The sequence below is a fragment of the Thamnophis sirtalis genome, unplaced genomic scaffold (assembly GCF_051295495.1).
Source record: "Thamnophis sirtalis isolate CommonGarterSnake01/CBP01778 unplaced genomic scaffold, rThaSir2_p1.2 scaffold_4, whole genome shotgun sequence".
In the NCBI taxonomy this organism is placed as follows: domain Eukaryota; kingdom Metazoa; phylum Chordata; class Lepidosauria; order Squamata; family Natricidae; genus Thamnophis; species Thamnophis sirtalis.
This window is the reverse complement of record NW_028261384.1, coordinates 56,099,742-56,116,198: the sequence shown is the minus strand read 5'-3', so window position 1 is coordinate 56,116,198 and position 16,457 is coordinate 56,099,742. Positions and strand designations below refer to the sequence as shown.

General features: G+C 41.9%; 1 protein-coding gene across 1 annotated transcript in view; it reads right to left on the bottom strand.

The window, feature by feature from the left end:
• Nucleotides 1-8,845: 8,845 nt before the first annotated feature.
• The window catches only part of TMEM108 (transmembrane protein 108), a 36,704-nt gene continuing 29,092 nt past the window's right edge, over nt 8,846-16,457 (bottom strand). The window contains exons 3-4 of the mRNA XM_014070551.2: nt 10,597-10,751; nt 8,846-8,995 (exon numbers count right to left, since the gene is read on the bottom strand). Coding sequence (XP_013926026.2) covers nt 8,873-8,995; nt 10,597-10,751 — 278 coding nt within the window. The 3' untranslated portion in view covers nt 8,846-8,872. The remainder of the gene's footprint in view (nt 8,996-10,596; nt 10,752-16,457) is intronic.

The following is a 16,457-nucleotide window of genomic DNA, read 5'->3' as shown; positions in this document are numbered from 1 at the left end:
TGGAATGAGCCCTGCTCCTGAAATCTGGATAATCACTGCTGGTGTTTTATAGAGTCTTGAATTTTTGACTTTTTGCTCAGATTTTTAGCTAGGATAAGTGTAGGTCATTCTGAGGAATGGGAATGCTATCTGGAATGCTATCTTATTTTTTATTATTGTGTTTCCCTGAAAATAAGATAGGGTCTTATTTTCTTTTGTCTTTTGAAAATAAGCACTTGGCCTTATTTTTGGGGAGATCTTATTTTTGAGAGGCAGGTGGCAAGTGTGGTCACCTCATGGCTGCTGCTGTGTTACAATATTTTCAGGGGAGGGTTTATTTTAGTGCATACGCTCAAAAACCCGATTTGGTCTATTGGCTTCCGGTTTGAGATTGCTTGCTGACGGGAGCTGATCGTTTCGGCTCCAGAATCTTGGACACGTTTAACTGTCAGATGAGCCATCCATCAGCCATCTGACAGCTTGTTTACCTTTTTCTTCGGGCCAGAAGATAAGGTGAGCTTTCTGCCGGGCATCGTGCCAACCAATTCTCGCAGATTGTTTCTGGGAGGGGGGGGAGGCCAGCTGACGGCAGAATTGCCTCAATGCCAGGAATTCCTGCTGCATTAGCAGCACAAAGCAACTCTCAAATCCTCAGAACAAAACTTGATTTATTGATTCCAAGACGAGTGGACCCCGTACATGTGAATTTTTAATTGTTTGTATCAATTCTTAGCTTCAGTTTTTGTTTTTACAAGAATTCCTTCTGATATCTTTCTTTCTAAAGAGATACTCAAAATGGCGCTGAGCAGCTTCGTAACACTGCTCGAGTTTTGAATTTCTACGGAGTTTAAAACCTCAAAGGGAAGGAGTGATTTAATACTAAATTAATCAGTAACAGCTGCACAACTGACTAGCACAGACTTATTAATTGGTTGAAGAAGATTAAGACTTGGAATGGCTTTTAAGCAACCCTCCCCCCGGCTTCAAAAGGTCGTTTGTCCCTGGCACGAAACCACAGTCTTCACTTCCTCTCCCCACAGGCAAGCTACTGACTAAAGATTTTTTTCAGAAGGAGCTGGCCGAGGCATTTAAAAATTTTGCAGCTACGATGGAAATAAAACTTAAGGAGGAGATATTGGTTGCGCATAAAGATCTGTCTGATAAACTTGAGACTCGGGTTCAGAAGATCAGGGATGATATGCTGGGGGTTGTTAATTTGTTAATAGAATATGTCTCGGAAATTGAAGACAGATTAGACTATCTTAATGATGCCAAGACTAATATGGTATCGAAAATAGACGTGGTACAACAAAAAGTTGGAAATGCTGAAAAAGAAATTATTATGCTACAGTATAGACAAATGGAGTTTGCTTTAAGAATAAGAGGTTTGCGTGAAAACAGTCAGGAGAATTTGAAACAGATTCTCTCAGAAGCCTTTGATAATCTGTTGGGAAGGCCAGGGGGAAATTATGATTGGCAAATTGATAAGGTTTATCGTGCTAGCTTCTGGCTGGCAAAACAGAAGCAGCTCCCAAGGGACATTGTGATTTACTTTACTACAAGAGACATGAGGAATATGATATTGCAAGAGTCCTAAGCTTCAAATTGGGGGTCAGGAAGTGATTGTTCTGAAAGAGATACCACCTCAAATGCTAAGATCCAGGAAAGACTATGTTTTTTTAGTTGAAGAGCTTAAAAATCGTCAGCTACAGTTCAGATGGGAGGCACCAGTTGGACTATCATTCATCTTTGAGGGGCAAAGATACCGTCTTAAATCAGTAGGAGAAGTTCGAGACTTTTACCATAATATCTTGAAGGCCGGACATCCTGCCCCACCTGGACCTAGAGAAAGAGAACAAGAAGGACAAGATAGACAGCAAACTACACAACTATCAACAAGGATGGATCATCTCTCTCCCTCAGAAGTGCAAGGCGCCAAGGAACAAAGTCAAAACCGTGTGATTACCAGACGAATGGATCAACAATTCTCTCAGAAGCCTTTGATAATCTGTTGGGAAGGCCAGGGGGAAATTATGATTGGCAAATTGATAAGGTTTATCGTGCTAGCTTCTGGCTGGCAAAACAGAAGCAGCTCCCAAGGGACATTGTGATTTACTTTACTACAAGAGACATGAGGAATATGATATTGCAAGAGTCCTAAGCTTCAAATTGGGGGTCAGGAAGTGATTGTTCTGAAAGAGATACCACTCTTTCTTTAGACAGCAAACTACACAACTATCAACAAGGATGGATCATCTCTCTCCCTCAGAAGTACAAGGCGCCAAGGAACAAAGTCAAAACCGTGTGATTACCAGACGAATGGATCAACAATTAAAAAAAAAAACAATCAACTAATTACCAATGATTTGTTTTCTAGGGTGAAGAAGATAAAGATATGTGCCAGAGTTTCATCAGTTCATAACCCAGTTTGGATGGAGTTGGGAGGGGTGATGCAATCAAGAAGGGGTTGGGAGATTAAATGAAAATGTATTTAGACATGAGAAATATACTAATGAATGTAAAAATTGTTAGAAGAATACTTTGTTTTTAATATGAATAAGGGTACATCTATGGACTGAATGTACAGCTGTAGAGATTAATTTGACTTTGCACTTAATAACTGTAGTTAGATTGTCGGTGGCACAATACTGGAAGAAGGAAGACTTGTCTATAATTCAAGAAAGGACACTGAAAGTCACAAATTTAGCCGAAATGGCTAAAATACCTGCATAGCTTAAGCACCAATTAAACGAGAGATATAAATGACACTGGGCAAAATGGATTGATTATATACAAAATAAATATGGATAAACGAGATGGGGAAAAATGGATTGATTATATTCAAAATAAATATGGGACTAAGAAATTCCAGATAGCTTATGATTAACACCAGGACTGATATAAATTGTTTAAAGTTAGTTTAGCAAGGAGGAGTTAAGCTCAATGTAAAGAAGTTATCAATTTTTTTACTCTTTTTTCCAATATATTTTAGACTGTTTTTGTTAAAGATTTATACCCTGTATGGGTTCTGGGAAGTCGGGGGAGGGAAGGCTGAGGGGGCGGATTGGGGGGGTAGGAGGGAGGGAGGTTTGACGAGGGGTGTTAGATTTTAATGTAATATGATTGCACATGTATACTGTTTTCTCTTATTTTTTCTTTAAAACTACGATATGTTAAGTATATTGTTATGGAAGTATAAATACTATCAACATAGATTGGAGTTTGCTCAGAAGCGGAAATACACCAATGAGAGGAAGAGTGGGAAACAGAAGGGAGATGGGAAGAGAGGGAGAGGAGAGGGTAAGGGGGGAAGATGAGGAGGAGTGGAATGTAGAGAGAAAGATGGGAAGAGAGGGAGAGGAGAGAGGGTAAGGGGGGAAGATGAGAAGGATGAGGATGAGGAGTGGAATGTAGAGAGAGGAGAAGGGAAGGGGAAGTAGAGTAGGAAAGGATGATGGAGGGAAGATAGGAAGTAGGAGAGAGGTAGAAGAGGTGTATGGAGAGCAGAAGAGCTAATAATGGGTTTTTATTTTGGGGGGCGTTGATGACAAGAGGAACTGATGTAATCATTATTACTATATGATACTGGCTATGTATAGTATACATGTGATTGTATGTTATGAAAATGGAAATAAAATTTTTTTTTAAAAAAAAACCGATTGGATCTATTATCTGGGGAGGTCTTGTTTTGGGGAAAACAGGGTACTTTTATTATTGTTATATTTGTTTCTCCCCCTTTTTTATTTGGGAACCTTCCAGAGTCAATGGAAATTGATGATGATTACAATAATGGAAGATCAGATTGGAAAATTAAGATCAGCAAACTAGGATTAAATGCAAGCAAGCTAGAACAGATGAAATAAAAGAAGTAAAAGAGCAAGAAGACCTAGGAATACCTGATGAAAAAATATCACTTAGAAACAAGTACGATAAGGAAGCACTGGAAATATCGTGTTCCCCTGAAAACATGTTTTATTCCGAAAACAAGCCCTAGCCTGCTTATCATACCCCAAAAATAAGCCATAGTGAAGGGGGTGGGGTGACCAGCAAAGGAGGCAGCCATTCCCTTCCCTGGTCACCTCATGGAGGCTCAGTCCCTTAATCATGGCCTCAAGGATCAGCTGAGCCAGCTAGGGCCAGGAGCTGCTTCTCATTTTGTCTCTCTGGGCACCTGGAGGTATTTCCAGCACACTCTTGTCAGTCCTGGCCCTGCCCGCAGCACCAGGCAACCTCGCAGCTGAGCGCCCCTCTCTTCCACATCTTATCTTGTGGCTCTGGAGCAGGCAGCGACCACGGTTTGTGCTCTGGAGCTTGGGTCTTGCTCAGGCTGCTGCTATGACAATGCAGAAGGCAGTGTGATGCTTTGGAATCTACTCTCCCCTCCTCACCTCTGCCCAGCTGCTGGGCCTGCTGCATCTGCCTGCCTGCTTCTGATATTTCTCCCTCTCCCATATCTCAAGCAAAATCAAACCGTGATGAGACAGCCAACAAAATCTGAGGAGAGCCCGCACTTCTGCCTGCCTGCTCTATTGTACTCACCTAAACCAGATACCCCCCTCTCTGCTCATCAGCCCTGCATGGACACACATCCAAAAAATGCTCCCTCTGCGTCTTCAGCAGAAGGAAAGTATGATAAGGAAAATGGGGGGGGGGGAGAGTTCCTGCTGATCCTCCTTTCCTTGGGGATTCCTGTTCGTGGCGAAATGGTTGGTGAATTTGCTTGTGAGGTATTCCTAAAGCCTCAGCAGGAGGGGAGGGTTGCTAGAATAGTAGGCTGAGAAAGGGTTTAATACGCGATGTGTTAGTATGGGCCAAGTTTGGCATTTCATCTTCTTGCCTTTTGTGAACTTTTGGCTGCACACAAGGAAAACATGTAGCAGAGACCCTGGCTTCTCTCCCCCAAACTCAACCAGAAATGGGTCATGTTGTAGTACATGTGAGTGGCGGCACAACAAGCCTTGTCGCCTCCTGCCATAGGTGACTGCACTGGTGCAAGAAACAAGATGCTGCCGCTTGCATGCGCGACGTAACAACAATCCTCACAAATACCTATTTCTGATGGGGTTTGGAGGAGTGAAAAGCCGGGGTCTCTGCTGTGTATGCTTTCATTGCATGCAGCCAAAAGTTCACAAAAGGCAGGAAGGTGAAATGCCAAGCTCAACCTGTATCAACACCTCACGTATTAACCCCACTTTCTCAGCCTACCACCCAAGCAACCCTCCTCTCCTGCTGAGGCTTTAGGAATGCCTCACAAGCAAATTCACCATTTCGCCATGAACCATTCTGCTCCCAACTGAGGACAAAGCTAAAGCAGGAAGAAGCTGCAGCTGTGGCTCCAACCATGCCTGCTTGCTGGTCTCAAGCATGCTCAGTGAACATCAGCAATGCCTTTTGCTGCAGCAGAGGCCAAAGCCAAACTTTATCTGGGATGCTGAGCTGACCTGAAGGGTGCAGGGATTAAAACATCCCACAAAAACTAGTCCTAGCGTTTATTTTGGAGGTCACAAGAAAATAAGATTGGATCTTATTTTCAGGAAAACACGTGTACTAAAGCAGCAAATAACAGCTACAGGCAAGAAGAGCAGCAGATATGAAACTCAAATTGCATATCATAAAACAGATTCTCCAGTTTCAAACCAGTTAGAAATGTTCCTACCAATCCATCAATGGAGAGACGGCAATAAATCAGTCAATATCTGACAAAGAAGAAACAGTGCAATTTTGGGCACAGTTATGGGCACCCCAAAGAAATACAAGAATGCTGCTTGGCTAAAGGAAGTGGATAAGAATAAAAAAGGTGAAATTATACAATTTGTAATAACAGTAGAAACGATGGCGGAAAGAGCAAGGAAGGTCAAAAAATGGTCAATAGCAAGTGAAAATGAACTGCAGGGTTTTTAGTTGAAACATTTGAGTGGCTACACTCATTGCTAAACAGTTTAACAACTGCAAGGAGGTGAAATTGAAGAGTTGCTAACATAATGAAAGATGCCGCAAAAAGAGCCATGGTGGTGAAATGGTCAGAGTGCAGTACTGGAGGTTACTGCTGCTGATCACCGGCTACCAGCAGTTTGGCAGATCAAATCTCACCAGGCTCAAGGTTGACTCCGCCTTCTATCCTTCCAAGGTCAGGTAAAATGACCCAGATTGTTGGAGGCAATATGTTGACTCTGTAAAAAATGCTTAGAAAGGGCTGTAAAGCATTACGAAGTGGTATATAAGTTTAAGTGCTATTGCTGAAAAGAGCAGCATCAGGCTACTATAGGCCCATTAACTGCCTTCTAACAGTATAGTAACTATGCAGTAAAATAGCATCTATTTGAAAAAAGATTCTTTCTACCTGAGTAGAAAGGAAACTGCCCTAACAGCAGAGGAACAAAAGATCAACTCCTAACTGACAAGATAAAAGACCAAGTTAAATGTAGCATGGATTGTTTAGAAGAAGCGGTTTGACTCCTTGCCACATGATTGGATAATCAAGTGCCTAGATATACCAGGAGTCAGTAGAAACATCAGAAGCTTTGTGGAAAGATCAATGGGACAATGGAAACCACGGTTGCTAGTCATTGGTGACAGATTGAGAGAGATTAATATTGAGAATAATCTTTCAAGGAAACTCACTATCACCACTACTGTTTGTGATTGCACTTATTCCTCTGTTAACAATACTGAATAATTCAGTCCATGGCTATCAAAAACATGAAAAACATCTGATAGGTTATCCCACCACCTTTATATGGATAATCTAAAGCTGTATGGAAATACAACTGCAACTCAACATTGTCTGTATATACAACCACAAATGTGCAATCCTCAATCAAACAGAGAGAAATAGTGAAAACAGAAGGAATTAAGATCCCTATGGAAACAACACCAAGAGTCTGGGTGAAGATGAATACTATAAATATCTGGGCATCCTTCAAGCCAATAAACTTAAGCATGCTGAAGTCAAGAACAAAGCCAGAAGTTAATACTTCAAGAGAGAGGAGGATCAAAAATTCCAAACTCGGTTAAGGAAATACCATTAAGGCAATAAACACCTGTGCAATTCCAGTAATTAGATACACATCTGGAATAATGGACTGGACTCAAGCAGAACTAAAAGCCTGGATAGGAAGACCAGAAAAATAACGACAATGAATTTTTCTCCTCACAGCAATATTGACAGACTTTATTTAGCAAGGAAAATAAGTGGGCCTGGAATGTTGCAAGTACATTAGATGGTTGAAGAAGAAAACAGGGCATTGGAAAAATATCCTAAGGACACCAAAGAGGATGCACTGAAGCTAGTATGCCAGGAAGGCTTACTGAGTATTGGAAAGACCAAACTGTTCCACAAGAAAAACCAAATGAAGAAAGCATAGAGATATGGGAAGGCAAAGTATTACATAGCCAGTACATTAAAAAAGGAGGCAAAACAGATAAAAAGACAGAAGGAGCTAATTTTGGATGCACAAGATCAAAACTTAAGAACCAACACATACAAAAACAGAACTGAGAAGTCAACAACAGACAGCAAGTGCTACATTAGCAAAAAAGCTGAAGAAACAGAAATTGTCTAGTTAGCTACTGCAAGAAGACTGTACAGACTGACTACAAACAATGACAAGACAAAGCAGCAATAATAATACATTGGAAGATCTGCAATAAGTACCAGTTACCTTCAAGAAAGAACTGCTGGGGCCATAAAATAGAAAAAGTCATAGAAAATAAAGATGCTAAAGTGACTTTAGAATTCAAAGACTGCCACTTGCCACATAATGCCCTAGATTTTACACTAAATAGGGGTTTGGCGACAACAGAATAGAAGAAAAAGTACCGAGAAAAATCACAAAATACAAAGGCTTGTGGGAAAAAAGTAGAATGATGGTGACAAAAAAATGCAAAGATTGCATTGAATTCAATCCCAAAATATCTGAAGCATCAAATACCATTGATATGGACAAAATGTCCATTGGTCAGTTGCAACAGGCAGCTTTACTTTACTTGGAATAGCTTACATATTGTGAGAATATCTTTAACACCATCAATATCTTTAACCTATCCTAGGTTCTTGGCTAAAAATGTATAAGTCAGTCTAAATCTCTTGCAACCAACCATAATGCAAAAGATAACAAGTCCTGGGAGTTGTAGCAACATTAGGAATTTTATCAGAAAGCCCTCCTGTAGAAAACAGGTTTGAACAGCCAATTATTAAATCACTTGCTCCTATAAACATTTATCAGTTACATTATACAGCAAAAAGAAGCTGATCTTTATACTGAAATCTACTTTGTATACGATATTTGAATATTCAGAGAAATCTTGGGAACATAATATCTCAAGCTCAGTTCTACATACCTGTACATTAAATGTGTATGTGCAAGTCCTACCCACACATACACTCTAAAGATTTGTTATTCTTGTTCATCGCAGAAACAAAATTTCTTTATAAGAAATTGATCATTATATGAATTCTATCTCTGCTTTTTTGTCACCTCAAATTTTTGTATCTTATTTACTGAAAAATCTTTTTTTTAATCTGTGCTGGCCAAATTCAACAGAAATAGGTATTTTCACTAACCATACATGTAGAGAGCAGTATAGAGAATAAACATAGATTTGCCCAGACTGATAGCTTGCCTAAATTGAGAAATTTAAATGTAGAGTGGGGAAAAACCCAATCTGAATAATACCAAGGGTTTTGTTGTTGTTGATTTTGCTTAGAAATAGCTTTTATTTTATAAAGCTGAAGTTTGGTCTGTAAATTTTTTAATCACATAAAAAAGAGGCAAGGAGCTGAAAATGTTTCTTATATTTCATGGCTACACAAAGATTATATTTATAATATACATATATATTTATATTCATAATTTGGAGATCGTAAAGATAAAATGAAGAAGTGGAGCAAGGTTCATATTTCAGACACTTGTTCATGTCCTACAAATAGCGTCTCTTGACAGAAAGGGTTCACAAGAACCATGCCGGTGTCCCTGTAATCCCCATTGGCTGGAGAACGGGGTTCAGAAAGGTGGTCCTAGAAAATATTGAGGGGAGGGGGAGAAAAAAGATTTTAATTTTTCATCACATTAACTCTCATAAAACGAAATGTGTTATATTCATTCCTGCCATACAAATGGATTATAACATTGTTTTATATAAAGTATTATATAATTAAGATTTGTATGTAGATTAGCTGATTCTGAACGAATGCCCTCCAAGTAGAACTTCTTCATAATCAAGTAACTTGGGATGACGGTAACTGTAATTCATGTACAACTGAAGGGCTCCATTGCTTTGAGAGGCTTGGAAGTTTCAACTTGTAAAATGGAGCTATGTCAGTTCTGCCTAAAATCTCATGATTCAGTTTAAAAAAATTAAGATAGAGATACCATCTAAGATCTTTAATCTCCCACCATTTGGAAGATCAAACAAATGCAAATCACTTCATGCAAGGTTCTACTTTTATTAACCTACACTATATTATTTGCTTGCTTTGATTGCTATTGTTGCACATTTGTCAATTCCAAACTGCATGCCAATGTCTTGACTAAATTCTTTTGTGCTTTCAATTAATAAATTCAGTTCAGCTTTTGTTTTACCAAACAGCTTCAAATCACCCATGTATACCAAGTGCGAAATTATCAGTTCTTTCTTTGCAAGTTCGTATCCACAATTCACCTTCTTCAAAATGGTTGTCAGTGGTAGCATTGACAGTATAAAAAGTAGGGGTGAAAGGGAATCACCCTGGAAAATGCCTTGCTTAATTTCAACTTTACCCAGTTTTTCTCCATTAGCATAAGCTTCGTTTTCCAGAGTTTCATTGAAGTTTCCATGAATTTTTGTATGTTGCTGTTGATGCCAAATATTTTCAGGCATTTCTTGATCCAGCTGTGGGTGATTCAGCACAGCTGTTTGGCACGTAGATTGGACTGCCGGAATACCCCCAATTAGCTTTTTACAGACTGCAGGAATTGCCACAGACCATCATTGTCTCCATGCTTCATGTTTTTGGCTTCTGGTGGGGGTGGCTGGGGCTACATTCGGTCTATAAAATGCACCCAAATTTTCACTCTCTTTTTTGGGGGGGAAAGGTGCGTCTTATACTCCAAAAAATACAGTAGTTTCTCTGTACCATTGATAAATGTGGAAGAATAGAAGTTGCAAGATGCAACTTTTCTATAATATTACTATCATGATGGAAAGTAAATTCCGGATATGCTTTCTGTTAAAATATCATAGAATCCTCCTGAATTTTCTAGCCACTAAGGAAAAAACATTCAACAAAATGTTTACCAACAATTAAGCTCAGTTGGAAAATGAAATATCCAGTTGCAAATATTGTGATACAGAAAAAAGAAATGCTTTCAGATCAGGCTGTTGTTTGTGATTTCCTGTTTCATTCATTAATGCACTTATCTCCAATTTATATCACTCACACACTTTCCAATTTCTTTATGAAAAGGAATTATAGTTCAGGAAACCAAGGGATGATGAACAATATGATTCTTTTTTTCTTTAAAGAACTTTGTGAAAATAAACATTTCTGCTGGTTCCCATCACCACAAGAAGAAAACTGGGATATACATTAATCTCAATCTCCTCAACAATGCTTTGCCAACAGGGTTCTAATCTTACCTCAGATGTTTCAAAGGATTGTATTTCTCTTGGCAATTCTACCGCATGCCTGTTGAAGTAATCCATGGTGATTGCATTGTTCCAATAACTCAGATTGTTTTCTGGATTTGATGTCTTCTTTTTTCGTCGCATGCAGCAGACAGTTAATAGCACAGCTGTAAATACAAACGTTGGGTTTCTGTTATGAATCAAGTGGACTGATTGTTGGTATGAAACATCTGGAGTCTTCTACTTATCTTTACTAGGCTCTTTCCAACCTCATATCTAATAACATGATACATACTGTACTACACAACTTGATGATTAGATGCATTACCTCTGGAGGCTTCCTTTTTACTTTCTATCAAGAATTATTTATTGATTTAGTGATTGTTTTATTATAAAACTAGACAATCCATGACCTATTGGGTCATCCTTTCAGAGTTATTTTCTTACATAAAAAGAGAATATTTAAAATAAATTATTCATGTTATAATAGCATTTATATTATATCACCTCCTTCTTTCCATATATAATATAACCTGGTGCTGTTCCCTTTTTTCTCATAACCCTCAGCAGAGTCCCATTTAAGCAGCCTCCTCTTCTGTAGGAAGGAGGAAACGAGCCCACCTCCAGGGAGATAGCTGCTGTGTTCTCTCCCCCCCCCCCCAAACAGCCAGACTAGTCACATATTTTCTTGTCTTTCTCTCACTGCCCATTGCTGTTAAGATATTTCGAATTTTGCCCTCAATTCCAAATCAGCCAGTCACCAACCAGTTAGGCACAGGAGCTGGAGAGAGAGAGGAAGGAAAGCAGGGTGCCCTTCAATGCTCCCTTGTGCCATGCAACCTACAGGTTTCTTAAAATGTAGTTGGAAATCATGGTCATATGTGAAGATTCTTGAAATTTCAGTTGCACATGAATAATAGGGTCCAGATTTTGCATACTTTCTTTAAATTAGCAGATTTGGGGTACATTGATTCAGAAATTTTTGTGCTTTAATGCATTATTTGGTTGATTGAAGGTTATAAATAGATGAACAAACAGGAGTATTTTAGCAGTATAGACTATATTTTTCAGACTATGATGCACTCCCCCCTCCCCAAAGTGGATGGAAATGTCTGCGCATCTTATAGAGCAAATGCTGCCAAAGCCCTGCCCACCCACCGGCACCCACTCTTCAGCCTCTGCCCCCCCCCCCGGTAATTTGCCTCCTTGCAGCAAACAGCCTGGTCAGCTACTGCATAGCCTGATTTAGCATGAGCAGCTGATTCGCAGTTGGATCTGCCTCCCGAAATACCGCTGATCAGCTGTTCCAGGCTGTGCAGATCACTACTGCCACCTATCACTGCCTCTGCATGCTCCATTTTTGGCCTCCGCATCCTATTTTCAGCCTGTTCCAGGTGGCGGCAGTGATTGGCAGTGGCAATGCCAATGGGCAGCATTGATCCCCACAGCCTGGAACAGCAGATTGACAGTATTCCAGGAGGCAGATCCAATCACCGATCAGCTGCTTGTGATAAACCAGGCTGTGATGAAGCTGACCAGACTGTTTGTTGCAAGGAGGCAAATTGCTGGGAGGCAGAGTCAGATTTCCCCCCCTTGTTTTCCTTCCTAAAAGCTAGGTGTGTCTTATAGTCCAGAAGGTCTTGTAGTCCAAAAAATATCCTACATAGAACTAATGTAAGCTCAATATTCAATATCTACATTTTAACATAGATTTTTAGACCTATACACATGTTAATACAGGTAATCCCTGGGTTATGAATGTTTCCTTAGTGAACGTTCAAAGTTACGTAGTAAGCACCCTCTAGCGTTTACAAACAAGTCCAGAAATTACAAATGTTGCAGCACCATGGCAGTTGTTCACCCTTAGGAATGACTGCAGAGGCTCTGCAACATTCCCCCTGCCTATTCCCCCACCTCTGGGGTCTTCACAGGCACTTCGCAGGTGAAGACTCACTTACCTTGCAAAGATCTCCTCTTAACGATTTCTTTGTCTGCTTCATTGCTTCAGGTTTTTGGTGCATTTCCAGAAACCTAAACCTCCTTTTTCATCACTGAATGCTGACTCAGGTAATTTGGCGGTGAGAAAGGCTGGGAAGGGTGTGCGCAGCCCTCCAGGCTTCCTTTTTTATCGCCAAAAGCTTTTTTTTAATATAAATTTTTATTTTTATTAAACAAACAACACACACACACACACACACACCAAAAGAAAAAGAAAAAACACACACAAAAAAACCATCATCACATACAGCATGTCGTTTGGTTACAAGTGTTGTTACATCCATGTTTTCGAATAACATTTACCATCACAGATTTTTCATCTAGTATAACTAAATACCTCACTTTCATTGTACAGTATATGTTCAATTACAATTAGTATTATTGTTTTTTTTCCCAATAAACCTAATTCCCTTACATTCTTAATTGTCTTATTTGATAACAGTATACCTTTATATAATCACAAATCCCAATATGAAAAAAAAAGTACCAACCATTTATATTTGTATGTCACTATTTTCAATTATGCATAATTCCACCAATCAACTATCGGGCATGTTTATGTTCATTATTGTCCTTGTACATCATACATTCAAACAGAAATCTATTCCTTCATTTTCAACAAAATATTCTAAATAGTCCTACATATATATACCAATTTTTAATTATTCCCTTATTAAAATTATTTATCAACAAGATAGCCTTGTAATATATTCTTAGGATTATACATTATATCACCAATCCTCTATCGTATACATAAAATCATTTTTATCCTTATCCATTTTAAAACAAAATATTCTAAAGTATTCAATTCATAGATGTATCAGTTTTTCATTATATCGTTGTTAATCTATTTCACAGCATAATTGTGTTGTCATTTAACTCCTTCAGTTAAAACATGAGTAAAACATTTTTCATTTCCAAATTGTTTTCCCCAGCCACTGATAAAACAAGTCCCATATCTTATAAAATTGCTCGTCTTCTTGTTCTCTAATTTCAAATGTCAATTTACTCATTTCAGCACAGTCCATTATTTTTCAAATAACTTCTTCCTGTTTTGGTATTGTTTCATTTTTCCAGTTTTTTGCAAATACGTTTCTGGCTGCTGTTAGCACGTTTACAATCTATTTATTTATTTTATTTTTATTTATTGAACATTTATAGGCCGCCCTTTTCCCTGAGGGGACTCAGGGCGGCTTACAATAATGAGGGAAGGGAGTGCAAGACAAGACATAAAAGAAAAACGTGAGTAAAAAAAATAACCATAAAACACAACATTCACTCAACATTCGGGCGGGGAGAGAGTAAATCCTATCCCCAGGCCTGACGGGATAGCCAGATCTTGAGGGCCGTGCGGAAGGCCTGGACGGTGGTGAGGGTGCGGATCTCCACGGGGAGATTGTTCCATAGCGTCGGAGCTGCAACTGAGAAGGCTCTCCTCCGCGTAGTCGCCAGTCGGCACTGACTGGCGGATGGAATTCAGAGGAGGCCTACCCTGTGCGATCTGATGGGACGCAGGGAGGTAATTGGCAGAAGGCGGTCTCTCAAATAGCCAGATCCACTACCATGGAACGCTTTATAGGTGGTAAGTAGGACCTTGAAGTGCACCCGACGATCAACAGGTAGCCAGCGCAGCTCACGGAGGATCGGTGTTATGTGGGCGAACCGTGGTGCGCCCACGATCACTCGCGCGGCCGCATTCTGGACTAGCTGAAGTCGCCGGATGCTCTTCAAGGGCAGCCCCATGTAGAGCACATTGCAGTATTCCAGCCTAGAGATCACAAGGGCTCGAGTGACTGTTGTGAGGGCCTCCCGGTTCAGGTAGGGCCGCAACTGGCGCACCAGGCGAACCTGGGCAAATGCCCCCCTGGTCACAGCTGACAAATGATGGTCAAAACTCAGCTGTGGGTCCAGGAGGACTCCCAAGTTGCGGACCCTGTCTGAGGGGTATAAATTTTGCCCCCCCAGCCTGATTGATGGAACATTAGCCGAATTTTTGGGAGGAAAACACAACAGCCACTCGGTCTTTTCCGGGTTGAGCACCAGTTTGTTAGCTCTCATCCAGTCTTTAACAGCCTCAAGGCCCCGTTTCATCACGTCCACCGCTTCATTGAGTTGGCACGGGGCGGACAGATACAACTGTGTATCGTCCGCATATTGGTGGTACTTAATCCCGTGCCTCCGAATGATCTCGCCCAGCGGTTTCATGTATATGTTGAATAGCAGGGGGGACAAGACCGAGCCCTGCGGCACCCCATAGGTTAGGGGCCTCGGGGACGATCTCTCCCCCCCACCAACACCGACTGCGACCTGTCCGAGAGGTAGGAGGAGAACCACCGTAGAACAGTGCCGCCTACCCCCACCTCCCGCAGTCGTCGCAGAAGGATACCATGGTCGATGGTATCGAAAGCCGCTGAGAGGTCAAGGAGAACCAGGATGGACGCATGGCCTCCATCTCTGGCTCTCCAGAGATCATCGGTCAATGCGACCAAAGCGGTTTCTGTGCTGTAACCGGGCCTGAAGCCAGACTGGAAGGGGTCAAGATAGTTAGCTTCCTCCAAGGTACGCTGAGGCTGGAAGGCCACCACCTTCTCAACAACCTTCCCCACAAAGGGGAGGTTGGAGACTGGACGGTAGTTATTAAGAACTGCTGGATCCAAAGACGGTTTCTTCAGGAGGGGCCTCACCACCACCGCCTTAAGCACGGTGGGGAAGTGCCCCTCCCGAAGAGAGGCGGTAACAACCGCCTGGATCCAGCCTCGTGTCACCTCTCTGCTGTTGGCAACCAGCCAAGAGGGACACGGGTCCAGTATACAGGTGGAGGCGCTCACAGCTCGCATAGCCTTGTCCACATCCCCGGAGGCAACATCCTGAAACTCAACCCAGAGATGGTCTGCCAAGTCATTCCCTTGTGTCTCGGCTGGATCTGCAAGAGTGGAGTCCAGGTCCGACCGAAACCGAGCAACTTTGTCCGCCAAGAACTGAACATACTCCTCAGCCTTACCCTGTAGGGGGTTCCCCGTCTCCCTCCTATTTAGGAGGGAGCGGGTTATCCTAAACAGGGCGGCTGGGCGGGACTCGGCGGACGCTACCAAGGAGGCAATGTGTGATCTTTTGGCTGTTCTTAATGCCCGAATGTACTCCTTGGTGCAGGCTGTCAACAGTGCTCGGTTCAACTCGGACCTATCGGACCTCCACAAGTGCTCTAGGCGTCTCCTCCGGCGCTTTATCTCCCGGAGCTCCTCGGTGAACCAAGGAGGCCTCCGTGAGCCGCTGACCCGGAGGGGCCGTAGTGGCGCAATCCGGTCCAGAGACCCTGATGCTGCCGAGTGCCAGGCCGCAGCAAGAGTCTCCGCCGAACTGTGGGCGAGAGCATCTGGAATAACCCCAAGCTCCGTCTGGAACCTAACAGGGTCCATAAGTCGCCTGGGGCGGAACCACCTGGTCGGTTCCTCCTCCCTACGGTGGGGGTTTGGCCTCCGGAAGTCTAGCCTCAGTAGGTAGTGGTCTGACCACGACAGGGGAATGGTCTCATTTCCCCTCAGACCAAGATCATAACTCCACTGCTCCGAGAGGAATACGAGGTCGAGTGTGTGCCCCGCTGAGTGGGTAGGGCCTCGGATTACCTGGGTCAAGCCCATGGCTGTCATGGAAGCCATGAACTCCTGTGCTCCATCAGTGTTCGCCGAGCGAAGGCAAATTGAAGTCCCCCAGAACCATTAGCCTAGGGAACTCAATTGCTAGCTCGGCTACTGACTCGAGGAGCGAGGGGAGGGCTGCTGCAACGCAGTTGGGAGGCAGGTACGTTAGCAGCAGACCCACTTGACCCTTGAGGTCCAACTTCACTAGTAGGGACTCACACCCGGCAAGCTCCAGAG